Source organism: Chelonia mydas, chromosome 5, assembly GCF_015237465.2.
Source record: "Chelonia mydas isolate rCheMyd1 chromosome 5, rCheMyd1.pri.v2, whole genome shotgun sequence".
In the NCBI taxonomy this organism is placed as follows: Eukaryota; Metazoa; Chordata; order Testudines; family Cheloniidae; genus Chelonia; species Chelonia mydas.
This window is the reverse complement of record NC_051245.2, coordinates 3,054,764-3,070,981: the sequence shown is the minus strand read 5'-3', so window position 1 is coordinate 3,070,981 and position 16,218 is coordinate 3,054,764. Positions and strand designations below refer to the sequence as shown.

The following is a 16,218-nucleotide window of genomic DNA, read 5'->3' as shown; positions in this document are numbered from 1 at the left end:
GCAGCTTGCAGGGATTTCACTTTTTGCCCTGTACCTTTTTAATTTCTTTTTAAGTCACTACCTCATTTTTGTGTCGTCCCCCTTTCTCAAAGTAAATGCCACCGTGGCGGGCCGCTGCGGTGTTTTCCCCGCCACGGGGATGTTACGTTATGGTCACTATTACCAAGCGGTCCAGCTGTAGCCGCCTCTTGGACCGGACCCTGTGCTCCGCTTAGGAGGCAGTCAGGCACTGCCTCTCCTCTGGCGGGCCCCGGGACTAGCTGCGCCAAGGAGCAACTTCTGCTGCTGCAGCCCGTCCTGAGGTGACCTGCGCCCAGGCAAGGCGGGGAGAGCGGAAATCCCCCCGCCGCCAGCCAGGGTCTTATCGCAACGGCGTCTCCCAGCTCCCGGAGCCTTTCGCAGCCCCTGGCCCCCGCCGGGCCCGCACGCGGCCGGTGACGGATCCCGACGCCTGGTCGCGGCCGGAATTCCTGGCCCCGCCGCGTCTGCGCTTCGCTTTGGCTCCGCGAAGGCTCCGACTTCGTTCGACTCCGCGCCTCCTTCCCCGGCTCCGGGGCCTGCGGCGGGGCCACGAGCCGACGCGCCGCCGGGCCGCTCGCGGGGAGCCCCGAGGAGCTCAGCCCCGGGACGGGGGAGCCCTGGGCCCCACAGGCGCTGGGCTGACAGGAGCGCGCCCCGCCCGGGCCCAGCACAGCCCCGGGGCGCGGAGCTCAGCGCCGCAGGGGAGCCCGGTCGACAGCGCAGGGCAGGCCCGGGACGCTGTCGCCATGGCAACACTGGGAGCAGGGCATGCTGGGACTGATCATCTCCATGGCAACACTCGGAGCTGGGGGAGCAGGGCATGCTGGGAGAGATCATCGGATTTAACCGCCCCCGCCTTGGCCTGTCAATTCTGGAGAGGCCGCCTTCGATTGGCTCCTGTCACGGAGGAGTCCCGCCCCCGCTTCCGGCCGGCCGGGTGTGGACAAGATGGCGGAGGTCGGGGCGCTGCAGGACCGGGTGGAGGCGCTGGAGCGGCGGGTGTTCGGGGCCGGGGCGGCCCGGGGGGGGGCCCTCAGCACCCGCCCCCCGGCCTGTGTGTGACCCCCGCAGCGGGGCCCAGGCGGGGGCGGCTCCCCCCCACCGGGGGACCATCCAGGGCCCCTGGGCTGGGCCCGCGCGGACCCTGCGGCTCGGGGCCTTGCGCCGCTCCAGGGGCAGGTGGCTCCGGCCTCCGCATTGCCCGGCAGCAGCGCTGGGGGCTCGTGGGGGGCGGGGATTGGCCCTGGGGGGGAGGCTCGTGGGGGGCGGGGATTGGGCCCGGGGGGGGGGGGGGCGCCAAGCTTTGGCTGCTGGTTCCTTCAGCAGCGCGGCCATGACACCCCCCCAACCCCTCCCCGGCTGCGGGTTCTTCTCCATTGGCCTTGCTCGCTCCACTCCTGCCCCGAGCGATGCTCCCCGGCCGGCAGAGCGCTCCCGGGCCGGGGGGGCAGGACTAGTGCGGGGCCTTTTGTCCCAGTGCCCCGACGGGCTGCCTGGCTCGGGGCTGCTTCATTTACTTCTGAATTGCAGCCCCCTCTGGGGTACCACACGGGCTCTGTTTAGCAGCCCCTCCTAACGTCACGTGACCATTCGGGCAGCTCGTTGAAATATGCTGCCTGTGAATGTTAGTAGCTGAAACCGTTTTAAATAGGTTTCAGAGCAGCAGCCGTGTTAGTCTGTGTTCGCAAAAAGAACAGGAGGACTTGTGGCACCTTAGAGACTAACCAATTTATATGAGCATAAGCTTTCGTGAGCTACAACTCACTTCATCGGATGCATTCATCCGTTTTAAATAGACATTTTCTCTCCTGTCACTGCTGGTCTGTTCCTGACAGTTTAGTTGTGGGATCATAGAAGTGTACTTAATCCCTGTTTGGTTTATACCATCTCTTACCTTCTAGGCAGCAGATGGTTTGGTGAAAGTTCAGGTGGCTTTGGGGAACATTGCAAGCAAAAGAGAGAGGATTAAAATTTTGTATAAGAAAAGTAAGTATTCATCCAGCATTTGTGTGTTGTGGTTTTTTTACCCCCAGGATTTAGATCCAAGTTGTATTTTATGTGGTGGTCTTGTTGGGTGGCCTGTCTGAGATCATTTGAGGTGTGTTTTGCAGTGGGTTTAAAAACAACCTTCCTTTGCCTCCCAAGGAGCTAATTATGACTGAGTAGACAAGCTTGCATCTCTCTTGAGTGGGGTGTGCCTTGTGAGCGTAAGGCATCTACTTTGGTTTCTGTTCCATTATCAGAGATCTAAAACCTAAAGTTTCAGCTTTATTCCTTCCCTAGGATTGTGCATTCTACCCACTGTGATCAGATCCCCCTAGAAATCTGCAGCCCATCAGGCCTGGTGTCATCAGCAAGGGGTAGTACATGTTCAGTGTATGTCTACCTGCAGAAAATCATGGGCTTTGACTTCTCACTGGTATTGGAGCTTATTACTCCCCGCTGCGTCTATCAAGGACAACTCCGATTGCAAGCAACCTTGGGATTTTTATATCAGAGGAGAGATGTCGCAGAAACGGCATGCTGTGCCTGGAAAGGACGTAGTGGTGCCACTTCAGCACACCCTCGGCCAGCTTCAGAAAGCAAGACTTGCGTGTGTAAAGGAAAGACATTTCAGAGGGCAGGAGAAGTAGCAGGCCACATGATGGAAAGGGAGCACTCTGTGCCTTCCCTTTAAAGAATGAACTGTGACCTCTGCAGTTGAATTTAAAATTGGCTAATGTGATACTTAGCAGGTTAGTGGACCTTGTGTAAATAATGGGTGCCTATTGGCGTTGGGCCATGTGTGTACACACTTCTTTAAAATAAAATCAAACGAGGAAACTTACAGGCTTGGTGCAGCAGCGACTTTGTACCGTTGAGTCAACAGCCATTCCTCTCCGATCCCCCACTGAGGATGCCTCTGCATCTTTGTACATCCGGATTGTTGTCTAAACTAGTTAGTCAGCTCAGATTTGTAAGCTCTTTGAGGCAGAGTATGTCATTCAGGTGGTCTATAAAATGCTGTGAAAGTTCATGGTACTGTAGAAATACTATAGCTGCTGATCCTACTTACAAGATTTTGCTAAGAAGAAAGTTGCGACTGGCAGTACTTCCAGAACTAATCACTTCTCTCTCCCTCCCTGTAACCTACTTCTGATCTTAGTTGAAGATTTAATAAAATAGCTGGATCCTCAGTACATTGATCGAATGGCTGTTCTCGATGCCATGAAACTGCAGTTCATCTTAGCAGGCACGTCATGAAATGAAAGGAGTATGCTCATTCCCCAAAAGCTCTCAAGACAAGCAGGGTGAGGGAGATCATAACTGAATGCACCTCTCCATCTCTCTTTTAATCATGGGCTTAGGACAGAAATGCCTCATTTGGCTTCTCGTCTTTCCCTGTAAACTGGCCAATGCTTCAGTAAAAGATCAGAACTGGAGAAACTACAGTATGAATTGTACAGGGAAGAACAAGCCTGGTTCGGTCCCCAGTCTCTGGCTCCCTGGCAAGCACTTGGAATGCAACTGGCACTGCGGAGCTAGTTCCTGCATGAGGAGTGCTTTTCTTGCTACCAAAGGCCTTCCCTGAATGAGTAATGGACCTTGACTCTCTCTGAGTCTGTCTAGCCTTTGGTCAGAAGCTTTGGGGGCGGGGAGGGTGGAGAAAGGGCAACAATTCCACACACCCCATGTCTAGCAACTGTTATGGTAACAAAACTGCTCTTATGAACACTGAAGTGTATATATTGTGATGTTTAAGTATTGAACTTCTAACCCTGCTCTGCTCTCTGACAGGGGACCTGAGTCGCCCCTCTCCTGTGGTAGGCATGTGTAAATCCATTGTCTCCAGTGGCGTTGTCCCCGATTCTTATTGGTGTAAGTGAGGGAGGGTCGGAGCCACGAGGTTGACTTTTAATGGGGCTCAACAACTGAGCCAATGAAAGAGCAAAAAACATGCTTTTTCCCTTGCTAGCTCAGTGAGGCACATCCTGGCTTCTGCAAATGGTTCTTCCCTTTATGTACTATGTGCTGCCTTTGAGCTTCTGTTTCCCTATCTGATAATACCTACCCCAGAAAAGGGTGGGGGATGTTTGCGAAAGGCACAGAGATCCTTGGTTGGTTGGAAGGTGCGATAGTAACCCACAGTATCATTGTGGTAAAGTTTTTCTGCTGCATGTAGGTTTGATTGCCTTATGAGAAGGGGAAGCTGAACCAGCCCAATTAATCAACTTATTTTTTCTCAGAAAGAAAAGGAGTACTTGTGGCACCTTAGAGACTAACCAATTTATTTGAGCATAAGCTTTCGTGAGCTACAGCTCACTTCATCGGATGGATCGGATCCGATGAAGTGAGCTGTAGCTCACGAAAGCTTATGCTCAAATAAATTGGTTAGTCTCTAAGGTGCCACAAGTACTCCTTTTCTTTTTGCGAATACAGACTAACACGGCTGTTACTCTGAAACCTGTTGTTTTTTCTCATCTGTGGAAAGCTGAAATAGTGTTTGACTTAAACTTCTCCTTCTCTGTCTTTTAAACCAGAGGAGCAGTTTATTCTTTCCCAAGCTGCCCTTCTGGAACAGGTGAACAACCTCCAGCCATTCTTGGACAGTGCACACATAGAATCATCATAGAATATCAGGGTTGGAAGGGACCTCAGGAGATCATCTAGTCCAACCCCCTGCTCAAAGCAGGACCAATCCCCAACTAAATCATCCCAGCCAGGACTTTGTCAAGCCTGACCTTAAAAACTTCTAAGGAAGGAGATTCCACCATCTCCCTAGGTAACGCATTCCAGTGTTTCATCACCCTCCTAGTGAACAAGTTTTTCCTAATATCCAACCTAAACCTCCCCCACTGCAACTTGAGACCATTACTCCTTGTTCTGTCATCTGCTGCCACTGAGAACAGTCTAGATCCATCCTCTTTGGAACCCCCTTTCAGGTAGTTGAAAGCAGCTATCAAATCCCCCCTCATTCTTCTCTTCTGCAGACTAAACAATCCCAGTTCCCTCAGCCTCTCCTCATAAGTCATGTGTTCCAGACCCCTAATCATTTCAATGGCACACGGTTGACTCATATCCAGCTTCTCATCCACTGTAACCCCTAAGTCCTTTTCTGCCGAACTGCTGCCTAGCCATTCAATCCCTAGTCTGTAGAGGTGCATGAGATTCTTCCGTCCTAAGTGCAGGACTCTGCACTTGTCCTTGTTGAACCTCATCAGATTTCTTTTGGCCCAATCCTCCAATTTGTCTAGGTCCCTCTGTATCCTATCCCCACCTGGCACCGTATCTACCTCTCCTCCTAGTTTAGTGTCATCTGCAAACTTGCTGAGGGTGCAATCCACACCATCCTCCAGATCATTTATGAAGATATTGAACAAAACCGGCCCCAGGACCGACCCTTGGGGCACTCCACTTGATATCGGCTGCCAACTAGACATGGAGCCATTGATCACTACCTGTTGAGCCCGACAATCTAGCCAACTTTCTATCCACCTTATAGTCCATCCAGCCCATACTACTTTAACTTACTGGCAAGAATACTGTGGGAGACTGTGTCAAAAGCTTTACTAAAGTCAAGGAACAACAGGTCCACTGCTTTCCCCTCATCCACAGAGCCAGTTATCTCATCATAGAAGGCAATTAGATTAGTCAGGCATGACTTGCTCTTGGTGAATCCATGCTGACTGTTCCTGATCACTTTCCTCTCCTCAAAGTGCTTCAGAATTGATTCCTTGAGGACCTGCTCCATGATTTTTCCAGGGACTGAGGTGAGGCTGACTGGCCTGTAGTTCCCAGGATCCTCCTTCTTCCCTTTTTTAAAGATGGGCACTACATTAGCCTTTTTCTAGTCGTCCGGGACCTCCCCCGATCACCATGAGTTTTCAAAGATAATGGCCAATGGCTCTGCAGTCATATCCGCCAATTTCTGTAACACTCTCGGATGCAGCACATCCAGCCCCATGGACTTGTGCTCGTCCAGCTTTTCTAAATAGTCCCTAACCACTTCTTTCTCCACAGAGGGCTGGTCACCTCCTCCCCATGCTGTGCTGCCCAGTGCAGCAGTCTGAGAGCTGACCTTGTTCGCGAAGACAGAGGCAAAAAAAGCATTGGGTACATTAGCTTTTTCCACATCCTCTGTCACACGGTTGCCTCCCTCATTCAGTAAGGGGCCCACACTTTCCTTGATTTTCTTCTTGTTGCTAACATACTTGAAGAAACCCTTCTTGTTACTCTTAACATCTCTTGCTAGCTGCACCTCCAGGTGTGATTTGGCCTTCTGGATTTCACTCCTGCATGCCCGAGCAATATTTTTATACTCTTCCCTGGTCATTTGTCCAATCTTCCACTTCTTGTAAGCTCCTTTTTTGTGTTTAAGATCAGCAAGGATTTCACTGTTAAGCCAAGCTGGTCGCCTGCCACATCAAAGGTAAAACATGCTCATCTGCAAACTGCTAACATCAAGACAGCAGCTATGAAAAGGTAAAGACCAGTGGCCTCTCTTTCGTTACCCTTCGTGCTGAGAAGAGTGTGGAAATGCTGTTTTTAAAAGTTCTCTAGCTGCCTGCCTCAACTAACCGGAAACCATTGTAAGAGTTTCCAGCTCTGAAGAGCAGTCTAAGAAGGCTAAAGCGGTGCAGCAGCATGCAGAACAAATGCAGAATGTGGCATGGCTGTCCTCTTCAGCAACATGGGCTTGAATGTATTCTCCTGGGTACAATACTCCCACTGTACAGGAAGAATGAATTTCAGTGACCCCAGAGCCATGTTATACTGGCAGGACTGTTAAATATTCCTGAGATGCTGGTCCAGTGAGCCAGTGTAATTATGAGGGAAAATGGAGGCCAACAGATACACGCTTTAGAGAATCCTTAGAATCTTATAGGGAAAAACTCAGTAGAAAGTCTCCATTCTGAGGGGTAGCTTCCTGTTCACTGAGCATCCCTGCCCCTTGCACGGTGAGGTCTCTCTAGTCTCCATGCAGTTGCTTATCAGTAATATTCACAGATAGTAATCCAGTTGCATGCTTCATACAAGTCTCTTGGGCATCTAATCCTCAGCTTGGGACCCATATCTCACGGCCCCAGAAGCAGCAGAGGGGTGACTTTGGAAAGTTGTTTTCAGTTGGTTCTGATCAGCGTGTACACAAACAACTAAAATGTTGGCATTTCACTTACTTTGCAGTAAAGTGGCAGTAACCAGTGGTGATATGGTGGCCAGCAGTATTTCTCTTCAGGGCATTCTGAGCTGTAATGTGCTTCCTCTGACAAAGAAGTGTATTAAATTAATCCCAATAGAAACACTTTAAATATGCTCTTACACGGTCGTCTCTACTTTGGTAACTGCAATTTCCTGGATGTAAAAACTAAGTAGTTTTTGTTCTTTTGTTCTGTGTGCTTTGCAGCTGCTCCTGACCATGCTGCCAAACTGCAGCGACTTGCTCAAATCCACATACAGCAGCAGGTAGCGTGAATACTTATCATGGTTAATCTTCAATGGGCAGGGATGGGGGCCTTTTGTTAACCGTAGGTAATTCGTGGGCAAGGATGGGGTAATTAGTAGCACAGACTAGAGCCATTCTAGTTAAGATTATCAGTATTTTTTCTTTCCATTACATTGTTTTCAGTTTGTCCAAATCATGGAATTTGCTAGGAGTCACACGAGATCTCTGCTCAGGAACATCTCAGTGTACAAATAGCTTTGGGTGGCTTTTTTTAAAAACTCCAGTGGGGATACTAATGTCTAACTGCTAATTACCCCCAATACTAGGCCGAGATCCCGATGGCATAGTGAGGCAGTGTGGCCTCCTTCCGACGCAGAGAGGGAGAGATGACCACCACCCAACTACAGTCCCCTTCCCAGTTCAGGTGGGTGGGAATATGAACATCAGTTAAAATAAAATAAGCAGCTCAGTTTACAGCACTAGGTAAAGTGTCTGCCTCAAGGCCTAATCCATTGAGCATATTGTATCTGATTCCAAGGAGAGGAAGGAGCGTTTGCCCTGCCTTCCTTGAGAAGTCTTCACTGAGGCTGTGTTAGTGGTTAGTATATTTGGTTGCTTTTCTCTGACAGAGCTGTTCCAAAGTCACTGAGGTAAGAAGGATTTCTTGATGATGAATTGATTTCCTACTTCAGTGGAATTGTCACTGCAACTCTCTGGCTAAATGTGCATGATTGACTCCTTCTAGTAGCTAGTCCACTTGGAGGATTCGAGCTAGCTTACTCAGCTAATAGAGTTAACTTCTTTTACTGAAGCAGTACAGGGGCTCTTGCAGCTGAAGGTCCTGGGTTCCATCCCTAGTGATGACAGAGGTGTCCACACACATACAGCCTCAGGTTAACCACCGCACTCCCAGTGCATTATTGCAGCAGAGGTCCCAGACACACCAGAGGCAGCCTGACAACTGGTACCAAGGAAAACTCAAACGGGGATGATGGGGCAAGATTGTCTATCCAAACAAAGAAGAGAGAGGCACGGGCGTATTTGCAGTCTCCTGTTCTCTTTGGATGCTGAATGGTGTCTAATATCTGTTGTTTTTTTTCCACGTTTTCAAGGCAGTCAGAGTTTATTACAAGCAACAAGTCCAAGATAATGGAACACCGGATGTATCAACATCTACACGCAGACATCAGGACCATGTTTGACGGCATGCTCCACACAGCTAAAGAAATCATGGAGAAGAGCTACACCCCAGGAGAGATGTAAGAGGCTGGAATTGTGTATTAGACCTTTCTGTAGCTCTCCCCATTCCCTTACGCTGCTTCCCACTATACCCTTGCGAGCCAATGAGATCTTGTTCATGCTTGCTAGGGCCTTTAGGGATGGGATTTTCAAAAGCTGTCAGCGCTGACCTGACACTGCTGCCATTGAAGTCCAGTGGGAGATTGCTCCCAGTGAAGTCTGTGGTCAGAGTTATGCCAGTGTGGAGCACTTCTGAAAATCTCACCCTAGGAGCTTGCTCACTGCTGTGCCCTGACAGTATCTGAACACTCTTAACATTACCAGATGGAGGGCACTATACCAAGGAAATTGTTTAGGTTTTTACTTGTTCCTGGAAATGTATAATCTGGAGTTCCAAAGTCCTGCAACAGTTGGTCCCAGATGGCATCTAGAGGCCTGAGATGTCCCTTACAGGATAGCAAACATAATTACAGAGGCAGTGTGGTGTAGTGAATAAGGCATTGGACTGAGAGTCAGGAAAGCTGGGTTATATCCCCGACCCTGCCACTGACTTGCTTTGTGACCATGGGTATGTCACTTAACCTCTTTATGCATTTATTGTTCCATTTGTACAACTGAGATGACAATATTTCGCTTTCTTTATCAAGTGCTTGGAAATCCTTGGATGGAAACACTGTATAAGTACATCTTAAAATACTACAAGTTAGTGGGATTTTGTTTTTAAACTTAACCTTCTCTTCCCATCATGGAAACTTGATATTTAGATTCTTTAGCCTTGAAAGACCAATGTTCCCTCTAATTTTTTCCATCCATGTGCAGAATTAATTTTGTTATGTGAACCAATATGGAGGTGATGTGTGGTGGGGGTGAGGCCGAGGAGTTCAGAATGTGGGAGGAGGCTCAGGGCTGCGGCTGAGGGTTGGTGTGTAGGCCCTACCACTTGAATTCAAGTGGTTTACATAGCCAAGGTGTGCGACTCAGCACCTCACATGCAGAGTGGGATATTTTTCAAAAGCAGTCAGCATTGGCTTAACTCTGTTCCTGCTGAAGTTCTCCCATTGACTTCAGTGAAGGGGAGATAAGCAAACACCAAGTGTTTCTGGAAATCTTACCCAGAAACTTTAATCCTTCCTCAAATGCAGGTTTACTAACACAAATGGGAGTAATGGAATCAATTGTAATTTGAAAAGAACTTTGTCATACCTCCTCCACTGAACCTGATTATTTAAAATAAATAAATAAGCCACACAACAACGCTGGTGTTTGCTTTTTATGTCTTTAACGATATCTGTATAGAAGTTTATAATATTTGCTGTTCTTTTAAACTAGAAAAGGAATTCTTGTGGCACCTTAGAGACTAACAAATTTATGCTCAAATAAATTTGTTTGTCTCTAAGGTGCCACAAGTCCTCCTTTTTCTTTTTGTGGATACAGACTAACACGGCTGCTACTCTGAAACTAGTTTAAACTAGCTTATCCTGCCAAATCTTTTTCTTTTTGGAAACTCAGCTGTGTGCTATCACCTGCTCTTCCTAATGAAGCTGCATTTTGTCAAAGTTGCTCTGTTAACAGCTTGCTTGATTGGGCATTCATACTTTTGATGTCAGGATGTGCTCAGGGACAGCAGAGGGAGCTAAATTACCGGCAATAGGTTCTTACTACAGATAGTCAATTTTCACATTTGGAAATTTGGAAAGCCTTTTTTCCTTGAAATGTTGACAAATAGGAATAAAATTATAGAGAGTCTCAATTTCTTTCTCTCTCTTCCTCCTCCTCCTCCTCCTCCTCTCCCCCCCCCCCCCCCCGCACCCCCAATGTTTTTTACAGGCTTGCATGCATTTGGTCTGTGGTGATATACGGAATTTTGCTTGATTATTTGATCGACATCTTTAAGACGGAGTGCATTCCCAGCCAAATTGAAGGTAGCACACACTTTTGTGCTCGCACTGTTTGATATTGTTTCTTATAGTTGAAAACTTTTGGTATCCGACGCAGTCATTTAAATGACACATACTCTTTGTGCTGGTAAAAAGTGGCAATAGTAGTTACAATTAAACTGCAGCTAGAGGTACAAAACCCTATAAACCTTGCTGTGTACACGTCTTTTTGCAGCTTTGAAAATAGGCTACAAGCTAAGCTTCCCCTAAGCTGCATGGCCATGCAGCAGGCTATCAAAGGCTGCGCAGGGGCACAGCCACAAGGGCTTGGAGAGGACAGAGGTAGGGGGCGGGGCTGCGGTGAGGACAGGCGCTTCACTCCCCACCACAGCCCTGGGGCAGCCTGCACCCCAGCCCCTCATCTCTGGCTTCACGCCAGAGCCCACAGCCCCAGCTGGAGCCCTCACACCCTGCACCCCAACCCTCTGCCCCAGCCCTGAGCCCTCTCCTGCATTCCAAACCCCTCGGCCCCATCCCCGCCCCACATCCCCTCCATATTGGTGCACATAACAAAATTCATTCTGCACATGGATGTAAAACATTAGAGGGCGCATTGGTAAGGATACTAATAGCATTCTGCTCTTACATAGTACCTTTACAAATATCAGTATAGTTACTCCTCCTTACTGACTCTGTTCAAACAGGATGTCAGTGGTAGAGTCAGGGATATAACCTGAGTCAGCAGAATCCCTGTCCTCTACCCGACTGCTACACCATGCTGTCTTCGGTAATGTTGTTATGAACTTTTTAAGAAGTATCAGAGAAGTATCTTTTCCTCTGCACTGTTTGATGCCCTTGACCAAAGGTGAATGATGAGATATTGATTTTTTCCTAACAAGAGTGTGATATCAACCCATTCTGTATTTTTATCCATTGTTTATACCATGCTAATGTCCGCATGAGCTCTTCATGGGATGTTCTCTACATCATATTGTGAGATGAATTCAGCCATAAGATATTGTATCCACTGTTTTTTTTTTTTTTGACACCTAGGCACTCATACCACCATGAGGAACATAGGATGGATAGACTGGTAGTCTATCTGTAACATTAGAAATGCCTTGTAAGACACTGCTTATTGTCGGTCTGGCCTCTGTTAATCTGCTCATATGTTAATTGCAGGTGCCACCAGTGATTCTGGCGAAATGTCACAGACATATGAACTTGGCAGAACAGAGGGGAGACCGTCACTGGAGACCATCGTTCTTTTCTTTTGCAAACTTTCCAGCTACTATTTCACAGGTAGAGCGCATCTGTCCACTCTGTAGATTCTCTTGCACTGCTTTCAAATGCCCTCATTCAAAAACCTTCTCAAGAACCAGTTCTCCAGTGATGGACCTACAGTGTTAGCCCACGAATTAAGGGTGGGTCAAGGGGCAGCCAGGTATGGAGAATATGCATTTTGATAAACTGCTCTGGCTAAATGAGTCATTGGAGTGGAGGACTGGACCCAGTGTCCCTGTGCCTCAGTGGGTCACAGCTGACAGTGCCAAATTCCAGACAAACCCCTGTGAAATAGGGCAGGCTCACCCCAAACTGGTGGTGGCTCTCTCTTATTGGAGCATGCCAAACCAGTAACAAAAGTAAACTTCTTCTGTCTCGCCACACTGGTCAACAAGAAGTCAAAAATGCAGTGTCCTCAGACACTCCAGCCCTTGTCTCACCACCCAGATACTGGATTCTATGATGAGTGGTTACTGAAGACCAGTTTAATCAAACATAGGGTCCTTCTAATCTCAATAGATCAGCCACTTAGCCTGGTCAATATATACCTCAGATCTTACCCATAATCACACTGATTCCAGTCCTTGAGTAACTAAAAACTAAAGTTTAATCATAAAAGAAGAAGAAAGTTGGCAATTATTTGTATGTATATGATTTATTAACCATTAACAAGTCCTTATATCAGGTTTGCAGCAGTGATGGAATAGACTGCTGGCTTGGAAAGTCTCTCTGGTAACGTCCAAAAAATTGGAAGGTCTTCAGTCCATAGTTCAAAATGCTCCTTTTAGTTGTAAATCCAGTCCAGAGAATCAGGGCAGGAAAGAGGCAAAATGGAGATAGCTCCAGGGTCTTTTATACCCTTTGCCACATGCCTGGAAATGTACTGTCTCTACTTGGGGAAAGGTACTGGCCTAAGATGGAGTCCAGGGTTACATGAGCATATCACATGTCCTTACATAGCTTGATGACTCTCGGGGTAGCCATTGCCCATATTCTTGCTGAGGTGTCCACAGGAAGAGCTATCTGGGTGGAGTGAGTTTCTTCTGTGTCCCATTGTGAGAGCTAAGTGTCCTTGATGTGCCATCAATAGATAGCTGTCTGGCCTTAATGTCTATTTTACCTGGTGGGTGTTACCTAGGAATACGATGCAGCCGATGAAATGAGCTTTAGCTCATGAAAGCTTATGCTCAAATAAATTTGTTAGTCACTAAGGTGCCACAAGTCCTCCTTTTTCTTTTTGCGAATACAGACTAACATGGCTGCTACTCTGAAATACGTATGTATGTTGCCAGTGCATAGCCAATATTCATAACTTCTGATACAAAAATGATACATGCGTATAAACAGGATCATCAGACTTAGCAAATCAGAATTTTTCCACTGACACCTTACGTGCCCTACTTTGTAGAAGATTTGAGGCAAAATTGAGCAGGGGGTTGGACTAGATGACCTCCTGAGGTCCCTTCCAACCCTGATAGTCTATGATTCTATGAATATCAATGATATAAATGGTCATCTTATTACACAGTGTCACACCCAGGTCTCTCGCCTCCCAGGTAGACTCCCTAACCACTAGACTACAGACTCATTCTCCCTCAGGCTTAGGTTACAGTTCAGCACATCTCCAAGGCAATCTCTCCCTCTGGGCAATGTAACTTGTGCCCCAAAGGGTTTTGCTGTGGGCATGGCTACACTCGAAAGGTCAAAGCTCTGCCATGGGAGTGCTCCTGCGGCAGTGCTTTGAAGTGTGAGTGTGGTCACACGCCAGTGCTGGGAGAGAGGGCTCCTGGTACTCCACCTCCCCGGGGGACATTGTTTACACTGGCATGTTACAGCACTGTAACTTGCTGCGCTCAGGGGGGTGTTTTCACACCCCTGGGCGAGAATCTTGCAGCGCTGTAAAGTGCCAGTGAGCCAGAGCCTGTATCTGAGTATCTGCCCTTAACTTTTTCAACTGGAATTCTACAGTGGGAAAATTCCAGAAGAGAGACTTGCTTGTAAACAGAACATACAAAGCTATCAGGCCTCTTCTCTAACAACCCTGCACCAGCTTAAGGAAGTTTTTCAGCTGCGGTGGTAATTTTATCACTACACATTTCTATAGTACTTTGTGTCTGAGTACCTCAAAGTGCTTTACAAATAACAGCTAATTGGGGAGGTAACTCCCTTCTCTTCATGTGTCAGTATAATAGTGCCTGCATCTCTAATTTTCACCCTATGCAGCAGAAGAACTGGTTTTTTTTACCCACGAAAGCTTATGCCCCAATAAATCTGTTAGTCTTTAAGGTGCCCTTGGATTCTGTGTTGTTTTAAGCTAATTAAGCCTCAACTTCCTTTTTAGAAGACAACATAAGCTACCTGTTACGTGGAAGCAGAAGCTGTTTTGCATCATCACACAACACCACTATCCAAGAGGGTTTGGGTAGCTCAGCTGAAACTGCAGCAGCAAGGGAGGAGGAAGGATATAATTACCTGCACTGAAATTTCACTAGGCCACTGGAGGATGGATAACTACCCACACAAGAAATACTTTAGGATCTTCAGAGACCACAAATGGTTTAACGTCTTGTCCAAAAGACAGCACCTCCCAGCAGTATAGCATCAGCAAGGGAGAGTGGATCAGTGCTGAATCAGAGAGGTACATCTGCACTGAAAAACAAAACAAAAACTACAGTGAATCTCAGAGCCTGGGTGTGACAAGTTCCCCGAGATACAACCTAGAACTGAAGTACCACTGAGCCCTCTGTCCCATCGATCTGGACTTCCTTTCACACTGAGCTGCTCCCCGGTCCAGCATCCTCCATTGCCTACGTGCTCCCTCTGAGAAGCCTCCATAGTCCCTGGGCGTGTGGGTTCCCTTTAATGGGGTCATTATCAGTGTCTAGCTTCTCCATTATTGTACCTGAAAGATTGGTATGGGGTGTTTCTAACTTCACAACATAGTTTGGTGACGCACACATACACTGACAACACATACGCTCTAATAGGCTATTCGTGTTCAACAGATGCAGACTTTTAGATTGATACCCCACGAGGCCTACTTTGTACAAAACCTCTCATAAGCATATCACCAAGGTAAATGTGGGAGTGCCAGGGTGTTGCTCTGGGGTACGGGGTCGCACTGGGTCAGCTGACTTAGCGCATGCTACAGGGCTAAAACCAGCAGTGTAGACGTTCCCGCTGGGGCTGGATCTCAGGCTCTGAGCCACCCTTCCCATTGGGTTTCAGCGCCTGAGCCATAAGGGCTATCCTACTCTTTTCAGCCCAGGAGCAAGAGACCCAGTCAGTTGAGACTTTCTGCTGTGGGTTTGGGGTGGCAGCTTGGTTTGTTTTTTGCAGTGTAGCTGTACCCTTACTGATTAACCAATGTGACACTTAACTGTGTCAAGTGGCACTAACTGATTAATCCCACTGGACAAAGAGGTCTTCCTGGAAGTCTCAGATGCAAATATTGTCCCATCTCAGCCCTGCGTAGCTTGAAACTTTAATAAAAAATAAAATAAAAAAGCAATCATTTAATTTTCACACACCTACACCCCCCCCAGGGTAGTCCTTAACCTGACCCCTCTCATGCTGCTAGCTGGTGTTCTATCCCACAGAAGCAAAGGCTTCTGGGCCGAGTCGGGGCCCCTAAGGCAGCAGCTGGATGAGACTGAGCAGAGCCAGGGAGCTGCTGGCGGGTGGGCCAGGACCGGCCGCGCAGGGACCCTGCAGCCAGTGGAAACAGGGTCAGGAGCAGCCTCTGCCTGAGTAGGTGCAGCCACCCCAGGCTGTTCTCATACCCACCCACCCTCCCTCGTCTCCCCTGCCCATCCCCCTGACTTCTCCAGCCCCGCAAGCAGCTGCGTCCCATGCCCAGGGAGCCCCTGGCCCCAGCATTTGTGCTGAATCCACTCTGGGCCCTGGGCACCCCTCCCCCACCCATCCCATCTGACCCTCTTCCCTCCCCGTGCGCTGTCCTTGCTGCTTTCAGAGTAACAGCCATGTTAGTCTGTATTCGCAAAAAGAAAAGGAGGACTTGTGGCATCTTAGAGACTAACCAATTTATTTGAGCATAAGCTTTCGTGAGCTACAGCTCACTTATGCAGTTGATAGATTTCCACTCCATACGGCTATTTGCAGTGCCTTGCATAATGACAGGTTTCAGAGTAACAGCCGTGTTAGTCTGTATTCGCAAAAAGAAAAGGAGTACTTGTGGCACCTTAGAGACTAACCAATTTATTTGAGCATAAGCTTTCGTGAGCTACATATATATATATATATATATATATATATATATATACACAGTGTGTGTATATAAAAAGATCTTCTACACTTTCCACAGTATGCATCCGCTGAAGTGAGCTGCAGCTCACGAAAGCTTATGCTCAAATA

The 16,218-nt window shown here is 47.9% G+C and overlaps 1 protein-coding gene across 7 annotated transcripts; it reads left to right on the top strand.

Annotated features, from left to right (window-relative positions):
• The first annotated feature begins 954 nt into the window (after positions 1 to 954).
• On the top strand, positions 955 to 15,355 carry DCTN3 (dynactin subunit 3). 7 transcript variants are annotated; one of them, XR_006290908.1, is made up of 9 exons: positions 1,290 to 2,007; positions 2,305 to 2,756; positions 3,167 to 3,311; positions 3,799 to 3,879; positions 4,542 to 4,783; positions 7,406 to 7,464; positions 7,771 to 7,868; positions 8,557 to 8,703; positions 11,743 to 14,133. XR_006290908.1 is itself a non-coding variant. In XM_043546654.1 (7 exons), exons 1-7 carry the CDS (start codon positions 970 to 972, stop codon positions 14,323 to 14,325), a joined length of 690 nt encoding a protein of 229 aa, XP_043402589.1. In that variant the 5' UTR covers positions 955 to 969; the 3' UTR covers positions 14,326 to 15,355. The 7 variants fall into 7 exon arrangements, 1 of the variants encoding a protein (XP_043402589.1); XR_006290905.1 differs by having other exon boundaries at positions 1,287 to 2,007; positions 3,167 to 3,879; XR_006290909.1 differs by lacking the exon at positions 3,167 to 3,311 and having other exon boundaries at positions 1,292 to 2,007.
• The last annotated feature ends 863 nt before the right edge of the window (positions 15,356 to 16,218 follow it).